Genomic DNA, 14,484 nt, shown 5'->3' on the forward strand with positions numbered 1-14,484 from the left:
CCTCTTTTGGCTGGGCGTGGTGGGTTACACCTGTACTCCCAGCACTTTGAGAGGCAGAGGCTGGTGGATCACCTGAGGTTAAGAATTCTAGACCAACCTGGCCACTGTGGTGAAAAAAAAAAAGTGTTTTTTTTTAAAGTAAAGAAAGCTTACCCTCTCCCAAATGTGTAAGTTTAAATATAATGAGTACACTCTTTTCAAATGATAAAACTTAAAATCTTATAATCTTTATACATTATAAATAAAATTATTTTACATGTAGCTATTTTAATTGAGCATGATAACTACCAGAAATCCGCAGGGTTTTTTTTTTGTTTTGTTTCAGCAGTGATCCAGTTATTGGTCTGTTATTGTTTACATTTTTCTGTTCATATAATTTAATTGCAATAACATCCACTTTGATGAACCAGTAGTAAAAAAAATTGAAAAATAAAAAAAAATTTTAATTGCAACTTTTTTTCTTTGAATACTGAATCTACATACTTTGTTAATTCTCATTTAGTTTGCACAGTAATTATATTTGATATAATTAATATAATATGCATTATATAAAGTTATCTAAGTAGATTTCCTAAAATTAAACAACCATTTATGTGTTTCTATAGATTTCAGATAAATTTTACCTATAAAGGTGACATCATCAATCTTAGTATGTTAACTGAATTGCTTGTATATTGAATAGGTTGGTATTTTCTTGTTCCTCTGCATGAGTGTTTTTAACTTTAGATACCTCTTATATATTTATAGGGTCAAAGAATTGACTGTAGATCCAACTGCTGCTGGTGATGTTCGTCCAATAATGCACCATCCACCAAACCAGATTGATGACTTAGAGACACAATGGGGTGTGGGGAGTTCCCCTCAGAGAGATGATCTAAAACTTCTTTGTGAACAAAATGTGAGTGACTTACTATAGTTGTAAGTGATATAATCTTAGTTCATTTCATCAGTAGCAGAACTTAACTGAAAACTATCATTTGGGGGGTCAGGCTGTGGGTGTGGTTGCTCAAGCCTGTAATCCCACCAATTTGGGAGGCTGAGTGGGAGGACTGCTTTAGGCCAGGAGTGCAAGACCAGCCTAGACAATTTCATGAGACCTTTTGCTATAAAAAATTTAAAAATTATCCAGGTGTGGTAGTATCCACCTGTAGGTCTAGCTACTAGGCAGGCTGAGGCAGGAGGATTGCTTAAGTACAGGAATTCTGGGCTGCAGTGGGCTGTTGTAGCATCACTGCACTCTAGCCTAGGTGACAGAGTGAGACCTTGTCTCTTAAAATAAATGAATAAATAAGTCAGGGGTCAGCAAACTACACCCTGTGGGCCAGCCATCTGTTTTTACAAATAAAGTTTTACTGGAACATTCTCTTTAGGGTTGTCTGGCTGCTTTCTTACCATAACAGCAGTAACAGACTGTGTGGCTCATAAACCCAACATGTATTATCTGGCCCTTTAAGGAAGTATCCAACCCCCAATCTATTCATTTTTTTCCCTCAGATTGTTGTCTGGTATTATAATTTGGGAAAAAATTAAAGTAATACAGGGAAAAACAACGTTAAAAATTATACATATAATAAATATCTTATTAAAAAGCTCGAAAACAGGCTGGGCACGGCGTCTCACACCTGTAGTCCTAGCACTTTGGGAGGCTGAGGTGGGCAGATCACTTAAGGTCAGGAGTTCAAGACCAGCCTGGCCAACATGGTAAAACCTGTCTTTACTAACAATACAAAAATTAGCTAACAATAAAAAAATTAGCCAAGTGTGGTGGCGCATGCCTGTAGTAGTCCCAGCTACTCAGGAGGTTGAAGGATGAGAATCGCTTGAAACTGGGAGACGGAGGCTGCAGTGAGCTGAGATCCCACCACTGCACTCCAGTCTGGGCGTCAAGAGTGAGACTCCATCTCAAAAAAAATTGAAAAAAGCCTAAAAACAAAAGAACTGTAGACATATGCATCTACATTGAAAGGATGCATGCACTATATTAAAATCAAACAGCAAAATACTAACATTTGTCAAATCTGGTTGCTTTTCTATACGATTAAAATTTTTAATGATATTTTGTAATTTAATTTTTTTTTGTAATTTCCCAATTACAAAAAACAATACATGCCCATCGTATAAGGATAGAAAGAGATAAAGAAATAAAAAGATATATATAATACACTTTCACATAATTGCTTTTAATGTATTGAGAGGGTTCTTTTCTGTGTGTGAGATGTAAAGGTGTGTTTTTAAAATGCATATTCTGTATAGTTTTGTGTCATTCTATTCCCACTAAGTCTTATGGCATTTTCTCATCAGGTTAAAAGTTAGCATTGATTAGTTGCTTTTACTACATGATATACATTGCTAAGCATTTTATTATCTGATCTCATTATCACAACTCAGTGTAGTAGGTACTATAATTATCCCTACTTTATAACTGATATTCTAAGGTTTCAATAATTTGACCAAGATTTTACTAGTAGTAAGTACAGAAGCCAGGATTGAAATTTAGATCTTTCTTATTCCAATGCCAAACCTTGTACCAATTAAACTGATTGCTACCTGCAATACAGTGTTCTTTGAAAACAACATTAGTTAGTTCTAATACGTTGTAGCAGATACTTAGCCCAAAATATTCTAGAGTAACAAATACATGCACTACTTTTTGTTACCATGTTCCAAATCACGATTACTAAAGCAGGGCTTAAAGCAGTGGTTCTTAACTAGGAGCAGTTTGGCCCCCAAAGCGAAACGTATGGACATTTTGGTTGTCACAACTGAGGTGATGCCGCTAGCATGTAGTGGGTAGAGCCAGGAATGCTGTTGAACATGATACAGTGCACACGAGTGTCCCCCTCACCTTATCCCCACACAATGTCAGTAGTTCCAAGACTGGGAAAACCTGGTTCAAAGTAAGAGTTTTAAACTTTGAACCTAGAAACTAAAAATGAGATCCTGGCCTTAGTCCATCATTTGTGTCCAGAATTTTTAAGAGAGACTGTAGTTGCTTTTAGACTCTTTAAAGCAAACCCTGCACTGCATCTAAATACGTTACCTCCCAAAGATGTGGAATACCAGAGCAAGATAAGTACTCCCTATAGCATATCTTTCCATTTTATTCTTGCATCTATTGGGCCTCTGTAGAGCCTGAATTTGGAGAGGTTAGTTAGGTGACCAGACTAATCCAGGGGAGTATGACATCATGAGTTTTTACAGCCTCCATGTTTGAGAGAGCGTGCATTTCTGTCACCTGTGCCACTCCCAGGGAATTATCTTGCAATGACTCAGCATTAGCCTTAGTTAAGTATTGGTGCGTGTGTACATATTATTATTGCTATATTGTCTTAACAAAGTAGATTAAAATGGAACAGTATCTAAGACATGCTCTAGAGATCGGAGAAGTTGTTTTTTTGTTTTGTTTTGTTTTGTTTTGTTTTGTTTTGTTTTTGAGATGGAATCTTGCTCTGTCGCCCAGACTAGAGTGTGGTGGCACGATCTCAACTCACTGCAACCTCTGCCTCCCGGGTTCAAGTGATTCTCCTGCCTCAGCCTCCCGAGTAGCTGGGATTACAGGCGCACATCACCATGCCCAGCTAATTTTTTATATTTTTTGTAGAGACGGGGTTTCACCATGATGGTCAAGCTGGTTTTGAACTCCTGACCTCAAGTGATCCACCTGCCTCAGCCTTCCAAAGTGCTAGGATTACAGGAGTGAGCCACCATGCCCAGCCAAAGTTTTTTTTTTTGTTTGTTTGTTTTGTTTGTTTGTTTGTTTGTTTTAATTATCATCTGAACCTGACCTGGGATCAGAGAAGCTCTGACTTGCTGTAGGACGAAAATATGAATATATCGCATATAGTTGTACCCCAGTTATACATGGAGGATTGGTTCCAGGACTGCCTGAATATACCCAAATTGTGCATACTCAAGTCCCACAGTTGGCCCCATGGAACTTGCAAACCTGAAAAGTTGGGCCTCTGAATACAAAGGATTCACATCTCTCAAATACTGTATTTTCAGTCAGCGTTGGTTGAAAACCAGATATAAGTGGATGAGTACTGTTCCAATATGTATTGTTTTAGAGTCAACTATATATGTTTTTTGTTGTTGATGAAGTAAAATTGTGAATTGTCCATAGAAATTTCTATAAAAACTGGTAAATATATTCTATAATATATTTAAGAAATTAATATTAGTTAAGAGTTAAGTCCTCTGCCGGGCGTGGTGGCTCACGCCTGTAATCCCAGCACTTTGGGAGGCCGAGATGGGCTGATCACAAGGTCAGGAGATCGAGACCATCCTGGCTAACACGGTGAAACCCTGTCTCTACTAAAAATACAAAAAATTAGCCGGGTGCAGTGGCAGGCGCCTGTAGTTCCAGCTACACAGGAGGCTGAGGCAGGAGAATGGCGTGAACCCGGGAGGCGGAGCTTGCAGTGAGCTGAGATTGCGCCACTGCACTCCAGCCTGGGTGACAGAGCGAGAAGCCGTCTCAAAAAAAAAAAAGTTAAGTCCTTTACAACACTAATTTGATAGTCCTGAAAGATATTTTCTTTACATCATCTAAAGATACTATCTTCATATCTCTTTTAAGAAAAGAAACTTAAGATAAACATGTAAATTAAATTGTTAGTGAAAAGTAAACAATACTGAGGAAATATTTCATACATTTACAGCCTACAATAACTGTATTTTTGAAAAGTTGGGCTGTTCCAAAAGAGTACTCTTTCAGGGTAGTTCGGCAATAAAGCTTGGGCTAAGTGAAAAATATTCCCTACTCATCTAAGTTTGAGTTGTCTTATTGAGAGTTGCATATTTTTACACAAAGAAAGAAATTGTGGCTTTGCCTTTTATATATATTTTGCTAGCCTTTACCATTCAAGCCTCTTCAATTTCTAAATGACATTTTCATAAAAAAAAAAATCTACTTTTATAACATTTAAAATACACACTATATCATAGTTTCTTAACTATGTTTATTTTAAGGAAGAAGAAGTTTCTCCACAACTGTTTACTTTCCACGAAGCTGTCTCACAAATGGTAGAAATGGAAGAACAAGTTGTAGAAGATCACAGGGCAGTGTTCCAGGTAAAATAAGACAGGGCCTTCCATGAAAATATTTATTGAGATAAATTGAGAATTTTTCATAATTCCATAAATGTCACACTATTCTTTCAAAAATACTTGTTTATATGTATATATGTATTTGTAGGGCATATGACATGGCAAATTTTTAATACAATGAATGATGGCTACAAATAACATTTCTTTGCACCATGGTGAAACGTTCTGCTTTATTTACCTCCCATCCCTCTTACTGGTTTTTGTCGTTTGTCCATTTTTAGGGAAGAGTGTCACTTCTGCCCACCAGTACTTCCTTCTAAATATTAGGCCAATGTATTTGACAGCAGTTAAGAAAAACTCTTTTAAAGGGTTTTGGAGCAGTTGAGGAAGTATCAGTTGTTGCAGAAAAGGCAGACTACTTCAGGAGATGGAGAGTTACTGCTCTAAGCTGTCAGTGGCAAGTTGAGGGAAGGGTGTTATGTCACCACCTGTAGCAGTAACTCCTTAGGCATTCATCCCATTATGCATTCACCCTGTTAAAAGTATTTACTGTGTGATACTCTACTCCCCTTTTTTTAAACAAGAAAATGTCCTATCGTGGTGATATTTGAGGGAGTGAACATATCATTTGGACATCTTTATGAAGATTGTACAATTGACTTGCCTTACACTGCCGCCCCCACCTTCCTGTAATACTATGAACACTTCTTGAGAAAAAAAAAAAAACCAGTAACTGTCTCCCTTATTGACCTGTATTCCTTCTTTGATGTTGAAGAAATCTTTGTCATTAAACAAAGGAACTTCAGCTGTAGGCCATTCAAGAACCTGGTAAAAGGGCTCAAAATGACAGAGAATACTTTATGTCAGATTAGGATACATGTTCATTGAAACTATTAGAGTTTGGCCAGGCGCAGTGGCTCATGCCTGTAATACCAGCACTGTGGGAGGCTGAGGAGGGTGGATCACTTGAGCCCAGGAATTCAAGACTAGCCTGGGCAGCAACATGGTGAAACCCTGTCTCTACAAAAAATACAAAAATTAGCTGGGTATGGTATAACATGCCTGTAGTCCCAGCTACTTGGGAGGCTGAGGTAGGATTTCTTGAGCGTGGGAGGTAGAGGTTGCAGTGAGCTGAGATCACACCACTGCACTCCAGCCTGGGCAACAGAGTGAGAAAAAAAAAAACAAAAACTCTGGAGTTTTAGTCAAACTCTTATTATGAGACTCTCTTTAGAAGCCCAGGTGTTTAAGAAGAGAACGGACACTAATAATTTAAGAAAATTACACACCCGTAATCCCAGCACTTTGGGAGGCCAGGGTGGGTGGATTGCTTGAGCCCAGGAGTTAGAGACGAGCCTAGGCAACATGGCAAAACCCCATCTCTGTTTAAAAACAAAAAGAAAAGAAAATTGTCATCTGTGCCCTTTTGGAACAAGGTATCACGTAAAGACCATCATTTCCCACTCTGCCATTTTTTAAATAAAGTCTCACAGCTGTTTATTGGTAAAATTGGGTGTTCTGACTTTCAACCCTGTATTCTTTTTACAATTCTCTATATCATATAATTAAAAAAAAAATTCTCTATATCATTCCTCTGTATTATGATCTGCCATTTCGCAAAAAAAAAAAAAAAAAGTTTTGTTAAACCAAAATTAAGTGTATAGCTGAAGGAAAAGGAAAGAAAAATTAGAGTGTATGACCGGGCATGGTGGCTCATGCCTGTAATCCCAGCACTTTGGGAGGCCAAGGCTGGCAGATCACCTGAGGCTGCGAGTTCGAGACCAGCCTGACCAACATGCAGAAACCCTGTCTCTACTAAAAATACAGAATTAGCCAGGCATGGTGGCACATGCCTGTAATCCCAGCTACTCGGGAGGCTGAGGCAGGATAATTGCTTGAACCCAGGAGGCGGAGGTTGCAGTGAGCCGAGATCGCGCCATTGCACACCAGCCTGAGCAATAAAAGTGAAACTCAAAGAAAAAAAAGAAAAAAGGAAAATTGGAGTATATTTGTGTTTTCTAAAAGTCAATTGATGTTTAGAAAATTGAGATTGTATGCATCCTAAAAGCAAATCCACCATAAGAGCTTTTATGTCCAAATAGCTCTTTAATTCAGAATGATCTGGTCTTGTTTTGTTTTTTTGTTTTGAGACAGTCTCACTCTGTTGCCCAGGCTAGAGTGCAATTGCACAATCTCGGCTCACTGTAACCTCTGCCTCCTGGGTTCAAGCTATTTTCCTGCCTCAGCCTCCCAGGTAACTGGGATTACAGACATGTACCATCCATGCCTGTAATTTTTTTGTATTTTTACCTGGCTAATTTTTTGTATTTTTAGAAGAGACAGGGTTTCACCATGTTGGCCAGGCTGATCTTGAACTCCTGACCTCAAAGTGATCCACCTGCCTCAGCCTCCTAAAGTGCTGGGATTACAGGCGTGAGCCACCATGCGCAGCTGGAATTTGTTATTACCTCTTGGCGCAACCACTGTAAGTCCCTAATTGGATATGTTAATTTGTCAGGTTCTAGGCTACCATAGCCCCCATCAAAGTGCTCAGTAGCTTTATTATGCACATTCTTCCCCTGTTTTAGGGACAGCTGTTGAGGTATTGAGACTTATTCTCCTCTTTAATATTGATGTATTTGATGCATTCTCTCCCCCAAATTCCCATCCAGAGTAAAAGTAGAGAAGTGAAATGATCTTGCTCAGCCCATCTTTCATGTGTTTGTGTTAGATTTTGAGGACATACAGTTGACCCTTGAAAACCATAGGGGTTAAAGACACTGACCCCCAGCACAGTTGGAAATATATATATATCTTTTGAGCTCCCCTAAAAACTATTAATAGTCTATTGACCAGAAGCCTTACCAATAACATAAAAGTCTATGAGTACATATTTTATATGTTACGTATGTTATATAAGGTATTCTTACCACAAAGTAAGCTAGAGAAAATAGTATTAAGAAAATCGTAAGGAAGGAGAATTATCATAAAGGTCTTCATCCTCATCATCTTCATATTGAGTAGGCTGAGGAGGAAGAGGCGGGCTGGACCTGGTGTCTCAGGGGTGGCAAAAGTGGAGGAAGTGGAAGGGATGGCAGGAGAGGCAGGCACAATCAGTGTAACTTACATTGAAAAAAAATCCACATAAGTGGACCCACACAGTTGAAACTCATGTTGTTCCAGAGTCAACTGTATTTAATTATACTGTCTGTGAATAAAGATGTTTTATGTCTATTGACATTTTAGAGAATACTATCTTAAGTATGTTTGATTATATTTAACAGAATTGTAATTTGGTTTCTGTTTTACAAAGAGGCTTATTGGATTATCGAATTTTTGTCCTTGTAGGAATCTATTCGGTGGTTAGAAGATGAAAAGGCTCTCTTAGAGATGACTGAAGAAGTAGACTATGATGTCGATTCATATGCCACACAACTAGAAGCTATTCTTGAGCAAAAAATAGACATTTTAACTGAGCTGCGGGGTAATTCTTTTTCCATTTTAATGTTTGAAATCTGATTGGTATTGGTATGTATATTAGTGAGAGGGTTTCATATTGCAAGAGGACATACGAAGTAAAAATTGTGGGCACTGTTTAGCACCTATTTTCCGAGAGGTAATAAAGACAACTAACCATTGTGGTTTTTCTAAAAGTCATGGTATACATTTCAAGTTTTCTTTCATATTTTAAGACAGTCAAAGAGAGAAAATGTGTTTTTAACAAATTTATAAATTTTATGTACCTATTCAGATCTTTAGTTTGGTAGGCTGATGCTTATGAGAATTATCTTCTTTCTGTGCTTTTTCTCGGGTCTCATTCTGTTGCCCAGGCTGGAGCACAGTGGCGTGATCATGGCTTACTGTACCCTCAACCTTCTGTGCTCAGGCAGTCCTCCCACCTCAGTCTCCTGAGTAGCTGGGACTACAGGTGCAAGCCACCACACCCAGCTAATTTCTAATTTTTTGTAGAGGGTGGGGTCTTGCTTTGTTGGCCAGGCTGGCCTCAAACTCCTGGGCTCAAGCAGTCCTCCTGCCTTGGCCTGCCAAAATGCTGGGATTACAGGCATGAGCCACCATACTTGGCCTCTGCCATTTTTTTTTTTAACGAAGGAGGTGTAAAGATGACTACCCTCTGTACCTTACTCATGAAGGGAAGCATGTGCCTTACCTACTAAGCTGTGTCTTTTTGGTTTTTTAGTTAGCTTATCTGTGTAGCTTCAGCTATGCATTTCTTTATTTGTTAATTTCTTAGGCATCTGTACACCATTGGCTGTTTATGTGTGAGTGAGCATCTGTATGTGTGTATACATGCAATCCAACATATACCAGAATGAAATTCCTAGTTTGGGGAAGTAAATAAGCGGCTTATTTTTTTAAGGAGGCCCTCTGTGAAGTTGATTGGTTGTGTTGAAGGGTTATTTTTCTTTCAAATTAATTTGTTTATTTAAATTGGCATCCCAGCCTGGGCAACATAGAGATCCTGTCTCTAAAAAATAATTTAAAAATTAGCCAGGCATGGTGGTGCCTGCCTGTAGTCCCAGCTACTTGGGAGGCTGAAGTGGCAGGATCACTTGATCCCAGGAGTTTGAGACTACAGTGAGCTAGGATCGTGCCTCTGCACTCTGGTTTGGGCAACACAGTGAGATCCTGTCTCAAAAAATTTAAAGAGTTGACAGATAAAAATGTATGTATTAAGTACAACATGATGTTTTGAAGTATATACAGGTTGAGTAGACCTTATGTGAAAAGCTTGGAAATAAAAGTGTTTTGGATTTCAGATTTTTGAATATTTGCATTATACCAAAAATTTGGGATTTTGGAACACTTTAGGTTTCAGATTTTTTTTTTTTTTTTTTTTGGGATGGAGTTTTGCTCGTCTCCCAAGGCTGGAGTAAAATGGCACAATCTCGGCTCACTGCAACCTCCACCTCCCACGTTGAAGCAATTCAGCCTCCCGGGTGGCTGGGATTACAGGCACGCGCCACCACACCCAGCTAACTTCTTTATCTAGATGGGGTTTCACCATGTTGGCCAGGCTGGTCTGGAACTCCTCACCTCAGGTGATCCACCTGTCTTGGCCTCCCAAAGTGCTGGGATTACAGGCGTGAGCCTGGCTTTTTTTTTTTTTTTTTTTTTTTGAGGTGGCGTCTCGCTTTGTCGCCCAGGCTGGAGAGCAGTGGTAATCTCAGCTCGCTGCGACCTCCGCCTCTCGGGTTCAAACATTCTTCTGCCTCAGGCTCCTGAGTAGCTGGGATTACAGGCGCGTGCCACTGTACCCGGCTAATTTTTGTATTTTTAGTAGAGACAGGGTTTCACCATGTTGGCCAGACTGGTCTCGAACCCCTGACCTCACGTGATGCACCCGCCTCAGCCTCTCAAAGTGCTGAGATTACAGGCGTGAGCCACCATGCCCAGCCAGATTTTTGGATTTGAGATGTTCAACACATATATGTTGCTGACTGGTTATGAAGTTGGTTATTTGAAATCATATTCTGTAAGGTCAGCAGTGAAGTGACTGCTGAACTAAAATTTTCATTTGTTTCTCATATTGTTCATATTTAACCCTTTATTTAAATTGTTTTGATCATTTTTCTAATCTGCAATAATTCACAATCAGCTTCTGTATCCATTTTATTCAGAAGACAGATCATAATGCACTCTGGTATTTTTTCTTTGTAGCATTCAACTTAATTGATTTCCTTTCCTTTTCTCAAATTTCATGTATATCAAGCATATCCATAACTTTTAAGAAATTACTATATAGATATATTACATTATTCAGTATTCAGTCCTTAGAATTTTTTTTTAACCATCCAGAGATAAATTTGAGATTCATAAGAACAATTTGGGCTGGGCACCTGTAATCCCAGCACTTTGGGAGGCCGAGGCAGGTAGATCACCTGAGGTCAGGAGTTCATGACCAGCCTGGTGAACTGGTGAAATCCCGTCTCTACTAAAAATACAAAAATTAGCCAGGCATAGTGGTACACGCCTGTCGTCCCAGCTACTCAGGAGGCTGAGGCAGAAGAATTGCTTGAACCCGGGTGGCGGAGGTTGCAGTGAGCCAGGATCTCGCCACTGCACTCCAGCCTGGGTGACAGAGCGAGACTCCATCTCAGAAAAAAAAAAGAACAGTAACAGTTTGAGAGCACCAAATCCAGAAGTCCTTAAATTCATTTCAAAATTTCAGAAAAGTTAACTTTTCAAAACATCACTGTACTTCCAGAAAGGGGAAGAAAATTGAGATTCCAACTTTATTTTCTTCTGAAGTCTACAGAGTAGGGTTTTGTAACCTTGGCACTACTAATATTTGGGGCTAGGCAGTTCTTTGTTGAGGAGTATTATCCTGTGCCTTGTACAATATTTACCAGCATCGTTGGTCTCTGTCCACCACATGACAGTAGCACCACACCAGTTGGGATAACCATAAATGTCTCTCGACATTACCAAATACCTGCTGGGGGCCAAAAATCACATCCAGTTGAGAGCCACTGTTATTGAAAGATGTCTCATCTTAGCTGCATGTAATTTGTCTGACAATTTACTAACCTATTTCTAGTTCTTACATGACTCTAAATCAGTAGATGACCGGAAAGAACGTGTAAAAGCAAGAAATGTATCGTTTTGTCATCACCTCTTCACAATCCCCCTTCGTCACAATGAGGACAAAATGTAAATTTCTAAAAATTCAAATATATTTTAAATTTTCATAACTTAAAAAAGGTAAAATAGGGGGGCCAGGCGTGGTGGCTCATGTCTATAATCCCAGCACTTTGGGAGGCCAAGGCGGGCGGATCACCTGAGGTTGGGAGTTCAAGACCAGCCTGGCCAACATGGTAAAACCCCGTCTCTACTAAAAATACAAAAATTAGTTAGACATGGTGGTGCGCACCTGTAATCCCAGCTATTTGGGAAACTGAGGCAGAAGAATTGCTTGAACCCATGAGGTGCAGGTTGCAGTGAGCCTAGATTGCGCCACTGTACTCGAGCCTGGGCAACAGAGTGAGGCTCCATCTCAAAAAAAAAGGTAGACTATGTATTTTACACATGTAAAACCTGCCTATACTCCAGAAGGAATTCCAATAAATTAAAACAGAACTAAATGTGCCAAACAGAACAGAAAGCTATTGAAAGATATAGAAAAATAGGTATTTCTGGAAATCTGTAACAAAAAACTTTGTAATAGTTCAGCACTGTATTTAGTTCTGAGTTTCTAGACAACAAAAACAAAAGGAAAAATACTGAGTAACTGTTAGGAAATAACACAGCTGACTTGATCGAACCCATAAAGTTGTAAACTCTTACTGCATGTAATACAATACTTATTCCCTCTTTCTTTTCTTTTTCCAAGACAAAGTGAAATCTTTCCGTGCAGCTCTACAAGAAGAGGAACAAGCCAGCAAGCAAATCAACCCGAAGAGACCCCGTGCCCTTTAAACCGGCATTTGCTGCTAAAGGATTCCCAGAACCCTCACTACTGTAACATACAACGGTTCAGCTGTAAGGGCCATTTGAAAGTTTGGAATTTTAAGTGTCTGTGGAAAATGTTTTGTCCTTCACCTGAATTACATTTCAATTTTGTGAAACACTCTTGTCTACAAAATGCTTCTAGTCCAGGAGGCACAACCAAGAATTGGGATTAATGAAGCATTTTGTTTCATTTACGCAAATAGTGATTTACTTTTGGAGATCCTTGTCAGTTTTATTTTCTATTTGATGAATTAAGACTGTGGACTCGATCCAGAGCCAGATAGTAGGGGGAAGCCACAGCATTTCCTTTTAACTCAGTTCAATTTTTGTAGTGAGACTGAGCAGTTTTAAATCCTTTGCGTGCATGCATACCTCATCAGTGATTGTACATACCTTGCCCACTCCTAGAGACAGCTGTGCTCACCTTTTCCTGCTTTGTGCCTTGATTAAGGCTACTGACCCTAAATTTCTGAAGCACAGCCAAGAAAAATTACATTCCTTATTTGTCATTGTAAATTACCTTTGTGTGTACATTTTTACTGTATTTGAGACATTTTTTGTGTGTGACTAGTTAATTTTGCAGGATGTGCCATATCATTGAACGGAACTAAAGTCTGTGACAGTGGATATAGCTGCTGGACCATTCCATCTTATATGTAAAGAAATCTGGAATTATGATTTTAAAACCATATAACGTGATTATAATTTTTCTTAGCATTTTCTTTGTAAAGAACTAAAATATAAACTAGTTGGTGTATAATAAAAAGTAATGAAATTCTGAGAAGAGTTTTATCTTAGGAAAATACATATATATGCAGTGTGTGTGCCAGTGTGGTATTACAAGACTAATAGTGCAATTTGATCCTTACCAATATCATTACTTAATTTGAAGTGTTCATTACCACCCCAAAATACACCTTTTCTATGTACTGTTAAAGGAAATTGGCTTCTGATGCATGAACATTTACATGTACATTGAAAGTAGTCCATAATAGAAGTTAGTTTAAGCCAAGTGTAGACAGTACATTACTCCCTTGAAAAAGAATTAAGCTGAAAGAGTTGACTTTGCCTTAAAAGGCAGATCTAACCCAAGCTCCATCCAGTACCAAATGTGAAACTTCGTTGTTATTTGGTGAGAATCATCAAATTCTCACTAATACATTGTTGTAGGGCATGCTACTTTTTAAACAGCAGCACTTATTTTTACAGATTGCTACTCCAAGGAAGAAAACTGGCCACTTTTCATGTAAATATTTTGTTCAAAGATTCGTATATCTCTCTAGGAGTTTTCCCTCAGTTCCCAGGATGGGGTCCCGGAGTAGATTAACAGATAAAAATCTCCCAAGGATATCTTGTTTTGGTTTATTTACTCCAGGGAACTACCAGCTCCTTCATAGGAGCCAAAGGGGAGCTATGAATAGAGAGTCACATGAGCCAGATTCTTTACTTTACTGTTCATAAAACCCAGAGAGTAGTTGTGAAAGATCCTAATACAAGTGTGAAAAGCTCTGTAAACATGAAATCTAAAACAAATGTAGATTTTCACAATATGCTTATTAATAAATGAAGTCTATGGAATAAGTTTTAGAGAGAATTTACTTCAATCACCTTTGTTTTGGAAGGGACTCAGGTTTTCTTGCAGCTGTAAGATATATTCTATTTGTGTTTATTTCAAAGGGAAGAGGAAGGATGGAGAACTGTTACAGTTGACCTTGCAGAGGATATTTTAAAAAAGGTAGTTTTTGAGATTAACCGACTTTCAAAGGGCAATAAAGACGTGAATTTGCTCATTTAAAGCACAACAGATTAGCTTCAAATTTATTATTTGCATTGGATGGGTACCGTCTTTGGAAAGTCTCCTTATAGACAAATATGCTGCCTTATACTATGATGGCTTCATTCTGATCAGGTATTTTAAAAATTAGTACCAGAAAAGATATTGGAGGTAGTATAATACAGTCCTTC

General features: G+C 38.6%; 1 protein-coding gene across 1 annotated transcript in view; it reads left to right on the forward strand.

The window, feature by feature from the left end:
• Positions 1 to 14,100, forward strand: part of KIF2A (kinesin family member 2A) — an 86,424-nt gene extending 72,324 nt beyond the window's left edge. Inside the window, 4 exon segments of the mRNA XM_017850638.1 lie at positions 748 to 898; positions 4,972 to 5,073; positions 8,398 to 8,533; positions 12,401 to 14,100. Coding sequence (XP_017706127.1) covers positions 748 to 898; positions 4,972 to 5,073; positions 8,398 to 8,533; positions 12,401 to 12,486 — 475 coding nt within the window. The 3' untranslated portion in view covers positions 12,487 to 14,100.
• The last annotated feature ends 384 nt before the right edge of the window (positions 14,101 to 14,484 follow it).

Source organism: Rhinopithecus bieti, unplaced genomic scaffold, assembly GCF_001698545.2.
Source record: "Rhinopithecus bieti isolate Rb0 unplaced genomic scaffold, ASM169854v2 scaffold_2409, whole genome shotgun sequence".
In the NCBI taxonomy this organism is placed as follows: Eukaryota; Metazoa; Chordata; class Mammalia; order Primates; family Cercopithecidae; genus Rhinopithecus; species Rhinopithecus bieti.